Raw genomic sequence first — 13,541 nt, 5'->3', positions numbered from 1 at the left:
CATGTTAACTTTTGGTTTCACATTGAGGATAATTCATGTTTATTAGCCTGCATTATTTTGTGTTTTATTCTTTTTTTTATTTTGAATGCATTATTTGTATTCCATACATTTAGGCTATATAACATTTAGGCTATATAACATTTAGGCTATATAACACACATACAAATAGAAAGGACCCCAGTGTATATAAACATACTCTATATAACATATGTCATTCATTTAAGATTAATCTTTGATTTATCCAATCTAATAATTGAAAATGTTTATTTAAATCATGTGAAAATATTATGCCAAGAAACCTGTTAGCTCATGGGATCACAGTATCTGCAGTATCAACTGTGTTATTCAAAGATTATGTAAAATACAAACAAAAACTGTGTTTGGAATAGAAAAGTTTGATATATAAAGCATATATATAATAATGATTATAATAAAAAACATTATTATATATAATATGTAGGTACATATTTTTTGATCTCTTAATCTATGCTTTGTGTCCTTCCCTTCACACAGGTACACCCACAGGGCACCATTCTGACAGCCATTTTGGTTGCACTGGTTAGCTGTTAGAGGCTGGTGACAGCAGAGGGTGAAGTGAATAGTCAAAAAAACTATTTTTATGAAAAGATAAGAGTCTCTGGTACATATAAATGACATTTACTCAATTTCCGGCTATGATTTATGTGTGTTTAAGTGTTAATATTACAAAGATGGTAACAGGTATTGATATAATCTTTGCTTTATTGTATGCCTTGCCTCTCTGTGAACATCTAGGCCAAATTTGGTGACATCCTGATCATTAATTCCAGAGATACATGGGATAAGGCCAACACGGCCCCCTTCAGAGGAGCCCACATTTTCACTATTTTCGGTTATGGGAAAGTTCCAAACATTAACCAAAAATAATAATTTTGCAGTAAAATATTTTTATACAACCATCCGTTTCATAAACTAGACATATTAAAGTAATGAAAAAACATGGCTGTGCTTTTTTCTACCTCGGTAGGGGTACCTCAACTTTTAGGGGCCCTAGTTCCTCTACTTATTGCCTCACCCTAATTCCGCATGCAAAATGGGAAATTTAGTCTACGTAAAGTGTGCTGTATTTTGACGTACTCTAGTTTAGATTAGTCATCCTATATTTTAAGCCTTCATAATCCAATGTACCAGGTGACATTTACTGAGCCAGGCCCTGAGAACAGATTGAACATATTGACATCAGATGGGCACCTCATTAGAAGGTCTATAGGGAAAGACAAGGGCAAGGGCGACTCAGTTCTGCCTTTCGTTGCACACTGAGCCTGAGGCAAACCTCAGCTGCAGTGTGTCTGTGTGGCATCCTTGCTGAAAGCCCAAAGGCCGCTCTCTGAACTTGACACACATGGCTCTGTCTTGTGTTTCCTCGGTCTGTGAATCCATGGCAACAGATGCATGAATGCTCTATTCAGGATGGACTCCATTACATAATTTGCAAATGGATCAGCAAACAAGGTGTGATGTGTAATTCAAGTTTTTTTTTAAAAGATACAAAATAGGATGTCTTTATGGAGTTTTATTTTATTTTTCCAGAAGAAGACTATGCTTTGACAAAGAAACTTGTCTGATATGCAGCATCTTGTAGTCATAAGGAAAGTAATAAAAGGGCAGTACTAGATCCGCAAACAATGTTATTGTAGGGTAAAACCCAGTTATTATTTCTTTAGTATACTTGCGATGTCCGGTCTTTGTCTTGACTAGATTTAGAATAGGACATTGTCTACGTTGGGTATATTTTCTGATTCTGCTAATGATTAAGATAAATGGTAAAACTGTCAGTTCTTGTATTACATTTTTTTTGAAAACATAGCAGTGATAACTGGCCATAGCACCATATGTTTAAAGGTGATCTTCTCTACATCATATGAAACTGTAATATCATTTTGTGTAATATAATCGTGCCATAAATAATGAGTAGGCCTATCGATTAATGACTATCAAATTTGATGCCCTAAATCTCCACACGTTATCTTTCACTCATGAAGGTATTATTCTTCCACATGTCATTAAAAAGTCCTAATGATTGACTTTTATGTTATTATGTGTCGAGATTTGCCCTCTAATGTCCAGCCATGATCATCAACCAACTGATCTGTCCCTAAATTATTATCAGTCAGCCAATTCCCCTTAGAATATACCATGAAACACATCGTTGTTTTGTTCCATGATCTTCCAGAAGTTTCATTAAGTTTCCTGGTGAGACATAAATCTGAGCGTTGATCGCGTATTTCCTACATCCCAAACTGGCAACCTGCGTGTTGTTCCGGGGGAGGCGCTTGTACGCAGTAGTTTCTGGAAGGAACCTCATGCTTGCACCATGGAGAAAGTGAGTGGCATAGAACTATCTTAATTTTTAGTTTATTTCCTTCAATTTCACATATATTTACAATAGAACTTAGAGTAGAGTAGAGGTTAATTAAGTTAAATACTTAAGTAGTGTAATGTAGACACCTTTCTACACCTTGACTTCACTGTTTGCCTTTACCAGTCGGCTAGTTAGCTCGTTAGCTTAGCGTCAATCCGGTAGTAATGTGTATTAGCTGTTTGGCTGATGTTTTCGATTAAGGTTGTAACCAAACCAACACACCATATTTTGACAATGCGACTCTGCAATATAGCTTAACCGGAATTCAAAGTGTGCTAATTCAACAAGATTAACTGAACGTGCATGCTAATTTGCAATTGCACGCTATAAGGTTAGCTAACATTAAGCTAGCGCATATGACTTACACTTCTTACGGCTGCTCGATCGTTGAAAAATATCACACTGAGGGTTGCCTGCCTCTGTAGCCATTGTCTATGTCTTGCTAACTCCTAGCAAATCACCGGCATAATGGCTTTGAATAACTCCTGAGTTACTGAATCATTGTGTCATAGCTCACATTAGCTCACCATGTGAACTCTATCATTGATAAGGTGACGGACAAATTAAAATCATAATTGGGCCAGTATATGTATATCTGTTAAAAGATTGTTTCAGGATGCCGACAGCTACTGCGGCGGTCCGTCAGTAGCACATGCTGCAGAGTATTTTTGGATCGGCTCCTCAGCAGCCTGCTCTCAGACCGGGGATCATTCTAGATGCACACGGCGCCGCTGTCATGGCTACAGCCGCAGTTTGTCGTCAACTCCCGCAGTTCAGCTACATCATCCTACAAATAAATATACTGTGGTGGAAGAAGTTAATATATATTGCATCTGGTACATCTTAAGCTATTTTGAAAAACTGTACTATTGGGTATAAATTAGTAAATTAAATTAAAGTTAACCTATTTATGTTATTATTATTAAAAGTCTGAATCTCAACAATCTGAATTATTGTGAGATAGAAGTTTAAATTAGCAGAAAATGAAAATACTCAAGTAAAGCACAGGAGCCTCTTAGTTATATATACAGTACTTGAGTAAATGTACTTACTTACTTTCCACCACAGTTATATTGTAATGCCTTACCTGGTAAGTCATCATAAGTCATCGTAAATGTAAAATGTAAATGTTCCACTTTACATTATAGGTCAAAATAAAGCAATACTTTTTGCAAACCCAGAGTGTCTCCATCAAATACCCTTGAATTACCAGCTTTCTCTCGTCAAAACTATACTATAATATCATTCCAGCCCCCATTTAAATTATGGATAAATGAAGTATACTTGGAATTCATTATACACATGACACAATCCAAAAGAAAGCATAATCATGAATAACCAGACCACACTGAGATACACATTCTTATCTGTTCCTTCCATGAACTATTCTGTGAACAATTATTTATTGTTGCTGCTAGTAGTGCTTGGTTTATCATTATTTTGGCTAATTCTACTGATTTTATATTTTGTCATAGTTGCGACTGGTTTAAAAATTAGGTAAAGAATTGTGAAAATAGATTTGTCAAATATAATCAGTAACAGAAAAATTGGTTTTGCTTAGTTTTAACTTCAATAGCCTACAGTTTACCAACATTTCATTGTACAGTATCTCAGGAGGTGCAATTTTATGTTTTTAAATGTAATGAGATGTTCAGCTCATATTCAGTCTGGTGGCTTTGGAGGTGTAGCCATGCCAGTCAACACTCCACATTCTTTGGCTGGGATAACGGTTAAAATGGTGAATTAAATAAATAATAATGCACATTTATTTTTGGAACATCAAGAGCCTCCTTTTCGATCAGAGTAACAGCTAGTGTGTAATTCATTCCGTCACATACTGTGGAGATGCAGTGTGATACGTAGTATTAGTAACCAACTAGTGACGATTTGTTGGGAACAATCTTGCTTAAATATTCAATATCTCCCGCTCTCTAGAGCATCATCAGTATGCTTTGCTGTCCTTTATCCTAACTGGTTTTTAGATCTGAACGAAAGTGTGGCAGTGTTTATATTCTGGAACAGACATTTTTTAAATGTAGGGCCATCTTAAGAAAATGAAACCAGTGCATGCTCACTCTTCATGTAAACATGAAAACGTGTATATATAGCTACAGTCTATGGTCAACACAAAGAGCAGATGAGAGATTATTTTCCTGCTGCAGTGAGAGCCGATGACAGTTTAAAACACTGCTGCAATTGGGCCTGAGCAGTTGCATATGAAAAGTGCAATTTTTAAAAGGTCAGTGTTTGTGTTTTTGCCTCGGACAGACGATTTCTCTGCCGGGCTGGGGTACATTTCTTTTGACGGCAGAGGCCGCAGCGCTCCGTTTACAGGGAGACTGAATACTTCAGATAAAGTTTAGAAGCTTGTAACATATCTCCCTGCAAAGTGATCAGAAGCGGAATGCATCCTGGTGTATTGTATATTATCTCATTGCTTAATTCGATTTTCTTTTTTTGCATGGCTCTTTAGGTTTCAGCATTGAAAGACCAGGGCAACAAGGCGCTAAGTGCAGGGAATATTGATGAGGCTGTACGCTGCTACACCGAGGCCGTGGCCCTTGACCCTTCAAACCATGTCTTGTTCAGTAACCGCTCCGCTGCCTACGCCAAGAAAGGCAACTACGAGAATGCTCTCCAGGACGCCTGTCAGACCATCAAGATCAAGTCTGACTGGGGCAAGGTGAGATGTCAATTGTTTTGCAATTATTCTGTTGAACAAATACATAGCAAATAAAATTGTGAAGGCAATCTATATCCTTTGCATTTCCAATCAACCAGGGCTACTCCCGCAAAGCTGCAGCATTGGAATTTCTTGGCCGATTGGATGACGCAAAAGCAACTTACCAGGAGGGACTCCGGCAAGAGCCAACCAACCAGCAGCTAAAGGAGGGTTTACAGAACATTGAGGCCCGGCTTGCAGGTACTAACTAACTAATAAGTATATCAATTGTCCAAAGAGGTTGTATTCTAAAGTGTGCCTGAATGTAACCATTGCGTAGGTGTGTAGTGTGATTCTGTGTAGTTTATTTATGGCATCCCGTTGGATTTTACGTCATCTGAACAGGACATCGCACGCTCACTGCTTGATAGCGCGTGAAGCTCCGTTTACGCCGGTTGTTAAACAACATTGTTATGGGGAAATGCAAGTTTGCGTCCAAATGGTTGGAAGATAAGGAGGGAGGACAATCAATACTGTATATAGCAGAGGTGGGAGTAAGTCCTACATGTGCAAGTCATGAGCAAGTCTCAAGTCTTGACCTACAAGTATCAAGCAAGTCCCAAGTCACTGTGGTGAGAGTCAAGCAAGTCAAGTCATTGCTCAGGGCAAGCAAGTCAAGTCAAGTCATACGAAATTCTGATGAATAAGCCCAGTTTCCGCATTTAAATCAGTTAAAAGACAGTGGTTATGAAAATGGATTCAACCCACACTATGATCTTCATTACATACACAGTTAATCATTTGAAATCTAATTTAGACCGATGGCAATCATATTAGATTCATATTAACCCTAGAACTGCAGACAATATAGCTAGGACTCAATCAAAAAGCCTGTTCAAAAAGGCAGAATTCCAGGTAAGAAAATCATATATGGCATTTGCCATTACACATATTTAATTTAAATTTCTGTTAACACTAGAACCGCCAACAGCATCAGCACCTACATAGATATCATTTTCAAATCAACTAATTTGTTCCTCTTCATAATTTCTTTATAAACTAAGTAGGACGATTTAAAACTCACTTAATTGGGTTAATTTAGAAATTGCTTCAGTTTATCATCGTAACAGATCAAAAAGTTCAGATTCATTTTTACAATAAATCAAGGAATGATGCACTTCTACAAACAAAAACAACATAATTAAAACATTTAAACAAACTACTAAAAGTAGATGAACTACATTATTCAACAGTTTACAGTAACTTCTGATAATAACACAGGGGAAATAAACGAGGCATCTCTTTTCCTCTCGCTCTCTCCCTCTCCTGACAGCCCGTCAGTATCAGGGTTAGTCAAAATGAATCCCTTGGCGGTTCTAGTGTTCATTTACCGTTTTGTCCTCTCTTTGCAATGCTTAATCGATTTGAAACCAAGTCTAACGTAGCTTAAACTTAACGTTAGCTTTCTAGCTAACAACACATTCACGCACCTTTCTCTGTGGGTTTTTGTAGTGACGAATGAAGTTGGATGTTGTGGTGGTCGTGTCACTGATCTTTATGCTGCAGACCCTGCATACCGCTGTTCTCTTCTTATTAGCGTCATCGACAACATAATCCTTGAATCCAAACTTCACTATTTTTGGAGTAACGCTAGCCGCTGCCATGTTAACTGACACTCCTGCCGTAGTGGGTTGCCAGGTTTGCGCGCACGGCGCTATAAGCACCCAATCACGTTTTTCGAAAAAACTAAACGTAATATCTCACTACAAAAACAAACGCAAATATTTCATTTTAAACAGTCAAGTCCTTTCAAGTCATCTGTCTCAAGCTTAAGTCAAGTCTCAAGTCATGAATACCAAGTTCAAGTCAAGTCTTTTATCAATGTTAGTCAAGCAAGTCTCAAGTAAAAAAATATGGGACTCGAGTCTGACTCGAGTCAAGTCATGTGACTCGAGTCCCCACCTCTGGTATATAGTAAATGTGAGGTAAAGTGTGTCGCCAATGTAACCGGTTAAAACTCCAAGTGGCGATGAGGTCTTAAAAAAGGTCTCAAAAGGTATTACATTTGACTTCAGGATTCCTGCATATACCCTGAAAGATGGCTGCTTTAATAGCATTGTGAGTGCTCCAAAGCAGAGTAGGCAGTCCACTTGTGTTTGGAGCATTGTGATTCATTCAGACAATAGACGAGTAGTAGGGGTGACAGAGGAAGCTCTGCTGTATTTAATCCTGACTCAGTGCAAAATATGTTAGCATCCTGAACGCTTCTATATAAGATAAGATAAACTTTATTGATCGGAAATAAACAATTATACAATATAAACATCTTAAAATAGAATATTAAACAGAAGAGTGAAAATATTAAAGTTGACCATCAATCAATCAATGTTTTATTTATATAGCCCAATATCACAAATGTTACATTTGTCTCCGTGGACTTCACAGTTTGTACAGAATATCAGTATGACAATACGACACCCTCTGTCCTTAGACCCTCACATCGTACAAGGAAAGACTTCCAGAGAAAAAACATGAATATAAACATATGTAGACTATCTGACAAATAAAACACTATTGAAGGGGCATATTACATTTGATATAAATGTAAAGTGTACAGTGTGTCCACTAAGTCCAGTTAACAAAAGAGAAACTATGGAGCAGTGACTGGTTTGTATGACCATATAAATTACACTAATACATTTTTGCTCTACCAGAGAAATCAATGATGAACCCCTTCGCCATGCCCAACTTGTATCAGAAGCTGGAGACTGACTCAAGGACCCGTGAACTTCTGTCCGACCCCAGCTACAGAGAACTGCTGGAGCAGCTCAGGAGCAAACCATCGGAGCTTGGCACGTATGTGTATTTTCAGAAATGTGTCACTTTTAACAACTTTCTTTGATTAATGACTAACAAATGATGTCTTGAGGCAGTACAGAGAAACAAAAAGATGCTTACTTTAGGTAGACTTGCAATTCAGGAAAAGCAGTACCACGTTACTTAGTAATTGTAAGCCCACTTTCTTTCCATTTATTGTATTGATTTTTGTGGAAGATCATCTTCTATGTTGGAGCTCCAAAATCAATTATTATACTCAAGGAGCCTTTTTAAGTAAATCTTAATAAATCAGAAACTGAAGTTAAGTTTAAATAAAAGATGCGGTAGCCCTGAATACTGTGGACTGTTTTGCAGGAAGCTGCAGGATCCCAGAGTGATGACCACTCTGTCTGTGCTGCTGGGACTGAACCTCTCTGAGATGGATGAAGAAGAGGAGACCACTCCCGCTCCTCCCCCCAAACCCAAAAACACTCAGCCCCCTCCTCCCAGAGACGAAGACCTTCCTGAAAACAAGAGAAAGGTAAAGTATGATGAACCGATACATCATGTTTTTCACATTTATTAAGTTTCAAGCCTTTTTGCCTCTTTCTAATTACCTATTTTTGAACAGGCCGTGAGGGAGAAGGAACTTGGGAATACTGCATATAAGAATAAGGACTTTGAAGCGGCGCTGAAACATTACGAAGAAGCAGTCAAACATGACCCCTCCAACATGACGTATATATCGAATCAAGGAGGTAATTATTCTTACACCTTAGATGGCTTCACACTTGAGCTCACTTACCCATAACGTGCCTAAAACTGACTATTCCGAATTTCTCACATATTGGATATAAAATGGGAAAATGTTTCAATCTCCTTTCCAATCACACTTTAGGATTGGTTCTTGAAATATTGACCCATTAAACTAGCCAACAGTTGAGCCTCAGTTCAACCAAAATGTAGGAACTGCCATGATTATTATGATCTTATAATTTCCACCACTGTTAAATGTGTACTCCGTTTTGTTTCGTTATCCCTTCAGCTGTCTACTTTGAGAAGGGAGATTTTGAGAAGTGCCGAGAGCTGTGTGAGAAGGCCATCGATGTTGGCAGAGAGAACCGAGAAGACTACAGACAAATTGCAAAGTGAGTTCTGTAAAAAGCATTTGTCTTTTCTTTTTTTTTGATGTCTTTACTTGAGTGAACGTACCCACACACTGCCTCATAACATAGAGAGCAGGATATGTATTTTGTGGGTCTTGTATGACAAAATGTCTTCATTAATTTATAAACGGTCTGTTCTGGGGCCTCATTTATAAAGCCTTGCGTAGGATTGACGTGGGAAGGTTGCTTACGTAGGACAAAGCAAATAAATACGCACCGACACTTTCCGATTCATAAAAGACTGTACCGGCGCAGGACTTGCGTACGGCACATCCTACGCCGGTTTCCCTTTTTTATAAATCACAATCGACTCGAAATGCGGCGCAGCTTTTGCAGGCTTCACGTAACGCCCATATTTGCCTATAAATAGTCAAAGAAACGCCCATTCATTCATTCATTGTGACTGACTGCATGAAGAAGATCGCAGGAAATGACGACAGAACAGCTAAAAAAGACATCTCACACCGTGTCAGATTTTGGTTATTTTGGGGAGGTCGAGATAAATCATATTGTTTGGTGGATGCAGTTTGAACCAGAGTAGCAGCATGGAGGTCGGATCGTCACCAAAATAAATAAATAAGTGGTCCGAAAAAAGTTAATGACAAAAAAAATACACATAGACTAACCTTCCTCAGGCAGTGTGTTTGTACCGGGGACAGGAGACACCCCCTTGATGAGAAACTGTAAGAAATGATCGGGGAATCCCTCCGGAGTCATGACGACTGGATCTGAATTATTTTGTTGTATTTGGTGGTTTGTGTTCCAGCTGTCGATCAGCAACTATATATCCATAATCCACCAGTTAAAGGAAATACAACTAATGTGTTGTGTTATATTAGCTGTACAATTTACCACATATGGTGTTCTTAGTTTCCATACCTCCTGTGTTTTACGAGCGACTTATCAAGTAGGCTATTGGCGAACGGCATAAAACATGATTAAACGTGAAAGTATATAAAACCATGCTTGTATCTATACAACCTATAGAAATGCAAAACGGCGTCAGTTTAAAGTAATTCTGTCCTTCTGTTTACCGCATCATTTATGAGAATACATTTCTTAACAAGAGAACATAATCGAGAGGTGATCAATAACATTTCCGTATTTATTTATTTCTCCAAGTTATGTTTTTGTGTGCACTGAGGAGTCTCAAACAGGCGTTTGTTAAATCATTTTAAGATTGGCTTTAATCAATTTGTGAAAATTAATTCTTCATATTTGATAAATGAGAGGTAATATTCTATTTATGGTATTATTTCCACATATTTCTCTCCATTCTTTCTTCTGCCAACGGTGTCGCAGTTTCTCGTCTCCCGTTTTTGTGCTTAGTGCGTACGCTTGGGTCAGAGTTTGCGTGGAGGACCGCACATTTTCCCGTCAAGTTTGTTTTTTATAAATCGCAAACAGTGCGTAGAAACTGGCGTACGCCATCTTTTGAGCGTACGCACCGTTTATAAATGAGGCCCCAGCTTGGGATTTGGGCAGCATTTGACGAGAGAAATTGTGTTGTATAGGAAACCATGATGTGTCAGTGTTGCTCTATTATTCCACACTTCATACTGGCCAAAGAGGACATAGTGATGTTACTGCTACTTAACCTTTTAATTGTGGTCACAAGCACTAAGGTGGAATTTGGACCGTTGTTTTAGTTAGTAGTTTCATAAGAATGATTATTTCTGAACTGTCCCCTACTCGAATGAAAAGCTCCCTCATTCTCGTGGTTTGCTTTTGAGTCTTTGGGTAAGAAAGCAAGCGCTCCAGCTCTCTGATGTAATGACATGTTTGTCTTGTTCCGTCTCCTCCTTCTCTTTGTATAGGGCCTTGGCTAGGATTGGTAACTCGTACTTCAAGCAGGAACAATACAAAGAAGCAGTTCAGTATTTCAACAAGAGTTTGACGGAGCATCGTACTCCGGATGTCTTGAAGAAGTGCCAACAGGTGCAGTGAAAGCTGAACGTTATTGTCACTCAGAACATTAGACAGTATTAGTAAAGTTTCAGTCTGATGGGAAAAAAAGGAAAAGTCTAGCGGGAATAAAAACATAACTGGGCATTTGACTTATACCTTGATATTGTGATTGGATCTGCAGGCGGAGAAGATATTAAAGGAGGAGGCAAAAGTAGCCTATATCAACCCCGAATTAGCCCTGGAATCGAAGAGCAGGGGCAATGAGTCCTTCCAAAAAGGTATGTAATAGTTGCAATGCTCGTTGGATAATCATTTAATTCTTTTAAGAACTTCTTTAAGATGAACTTATACTTTTCCACAGGAGACTACCCCGTAGCCATGAAACAGTACTCCGAGGCCATCAGGAGAAACCCCAAGGACGCCAAACTGTTCAGTAACCGAGCTGCCTGCTACACAAAGCTGTTGGAGTTTCAACTTGCCCTGAAGGTACACCATATCCTCACCCTGCTTCTTCATTAGTCAGTTAAAAGAGATTGTAGCAAAGAAATGACCTTATGATATTCTTTTTGTTTATCAGGATTGTGAAGAGTGCATCAAACTTGAGCCCAGTTTCAGTAAGTAGAAACACTTCACATTTTACTTTAATGAAAGTGTTATTTTTATTTTTTTACTCTTAACAGTTTATAAAAATTCCTTTTTGATTTTACACCTAATTGAACTACATCTTTCCACAGTCAAAGGCTACACGCGTAAAGGTGCTGCCTTGGAGGCCATGAAAGACTTCACTAAAGCTATGGAGGTCTACCAGAAGGCTCTGGATCTCGAATCCAATTCAAAGGTATTTCACAGGTTGCTAACTCGGTAATCCTGGGAAAATAATAATAATGTACATGAATATAAGCAAGTAACATTTATTTATAAATAAATACTTTTCCCAGACATAGTCACAAAGTGCTTGACAAAGCATTAAAAGATTAAATGACCCCACAAGCCACGTGTTAAGTGCTAAAAACACAATACGTTGTGAAAAACACAATACACAATAAAAACATAGAAAAGAGCACACAATATACATATTTAAGTACTTAGTCTTGTTTTTGAATGATAAGTCATTACCTGAATTCCATTTTCAGGTATAGTGTGACTCTCAGAATAATAGATTCAATATTCTGTCATCTTTCTCAAAAACATGAACATGGTAATTCATTGTTATCTGTAGGAATTGATTAGGGGACCATCAAATCTAAGCAAATGCTCAACACCTAAATCTATAAAACAACTACTCTGACGATGGAGACTTATTCATATATGCTTGCTAATGATCAATTGTTTTTCTTCCATTACTCCACATTCAGGAGGCCACAGAGGGAATACAGCGCTGTATGTTCAGCCAGACGTCTATAAGGACTGACAGTCCCGAGGACGTGAAGAAGAGGGCCATGTCTGACCCCGAGGTGCAGCAGATTATGAGTGACCCCGCCATGCGCATGATCCTTGAGCAAATGCAGAAGGACCCTCAGGCGCTTAGCGAGTAAGTCCAGCAACTTTTTTCAAGTCACTTCCTGTTTCTCAGCACAGATAAGTTAATGTCTCTTTTTTTCTGTTTCGTTCCTCAGCCACTTAAAGAATCCAGTGATTGCTCAGAAGATTCAGAAACTCATTGATGTCGGACTGATAGCCATTCGTTGATGATAACCAAGAGACTCCAAGACAACGTGCAAATCCATTCAAAATATGACATCCTCCTTTCTTGCCTTCAAATTCAAAATTATATTGTCGTTAGTCTCCCTGAGACTGTGTGTATGGTATGTTTTTTTTTAAATCAGTTTCACAACTTTTTCAATGTATTAAAGAAAGCATCTTGTATGTCATCTGGAAGACTTGTGGACTCCAGGAAACATTATCTGAAAAAAATCTGGATTCATGTGTACAGATGCTCTATTTACATCTTTCAAATAAAACGGCACAATTTAGTGCAGCAGCACACACCGTGTTTAAAGGGGAAATCCACCCGTAAGCAGATATTGCTATATTCCTATTGAATCAGGGTTTAAGGAAATAAACAACATTAAAAAAAATAAAGAGTAATGAAGATAACAAATTGAAATTGTCAACATAAGTCATTGTTAACTCTTGTTTAAGTTTGACTAAACATGGTGCTTTAAAGCTGAGCACTCGCATGTTTGGTATTATTTTTGTACCTATCTGAAATATTCCAGGTTAGTTTTTCCGCCTTGCGGTCTTTGGTTGAATGTATTATGTGTGTACAGCTAATATCAGAAATGTGCTTAGTGTTTCCATGATGTAAGAGCTTGAGGATGGATCTTGAAACAACTGGGACTGGAAGTGCATTTCATGATGCCATTAAGAGTGTAGGGAAACTGATCAGTGATTTAAGATTGAGGTTGATGCAGTAATTAAGGCAGCCATGTTATTGTTTTTGTACTGTTATACTGTAAGTCAAAAATTAAAATGTTGGAGGCAAATCTCTTGTGCCAGTTGCTGTCTGCAAGAATACTGTAGCAAGATTGTGATGAGTTGACCTAGCATAACAGTCTTCCTCACACAGTGTTGTGATTTGGTGACC

General features: G+C 38.2%; 1 protein-coding gene across 1 annotated transcript; it reads left to right on the top strand.

The window, feature by feature from the left end:
- Positions 1 to 2,270: 2,270 nt before the first annotated feature.
- On the top strand, positions 2,271 to 13,440 carry stip1 (stress-induced phosphoprotein 1). Its single transcript, XM_034152156.1, has 14 exons — positions 2,271 to 2,362; positions 4,875 to 5,084; positions 5,183 to 5,324; positions 7,778 to 7,919; positions 8,256 to 8,421; positions 8,512 to 8,638; positions 8,926 to 9,028; positions 10,864 to 10,984; positions 11,136 to 11,232; positions 11,316 to 11,440; positions 11,532 to 11,568; positions 11,689 to 11,792; positions 12,310 to 12,485; positions 12,571 to 13,440. Exons 1-14 carry the CDS (start codon positions 2,354 to 2,356, stop codon positions 12,641 to 12,643), a joined length of 1,632 nt encoding a protein of 543 aa, XP_034008047.1. The 5' UTR covers positions 2,271 to 2,353; the 3' UTR covers positions 12,644 to 13,440.
- The last annotated feature ends 101 nt before the right edge of the window (positions 13,441 to 13,541 follow it).

The sequence above is a fragment of the Trematomus bernacchii genome, unplaced genomic scaffold (genome assembly GCF_902827165.1).
Source record: "Trematomus bernacchii unplaced genomic scaffold, fTreBer1.1, whole genome shotgun sequence".
Lineage (NCBI taxonomy): Eukaryota > Metazoa > Chordata > Actinopteri > Perciformes > Nototheniidae > Trematomus > Trematomus bernacchii.
Note: the sequence above shows the minus strand (reverse complement) of the source record. Positions and strands in the feature narration are given on the sequence as shown.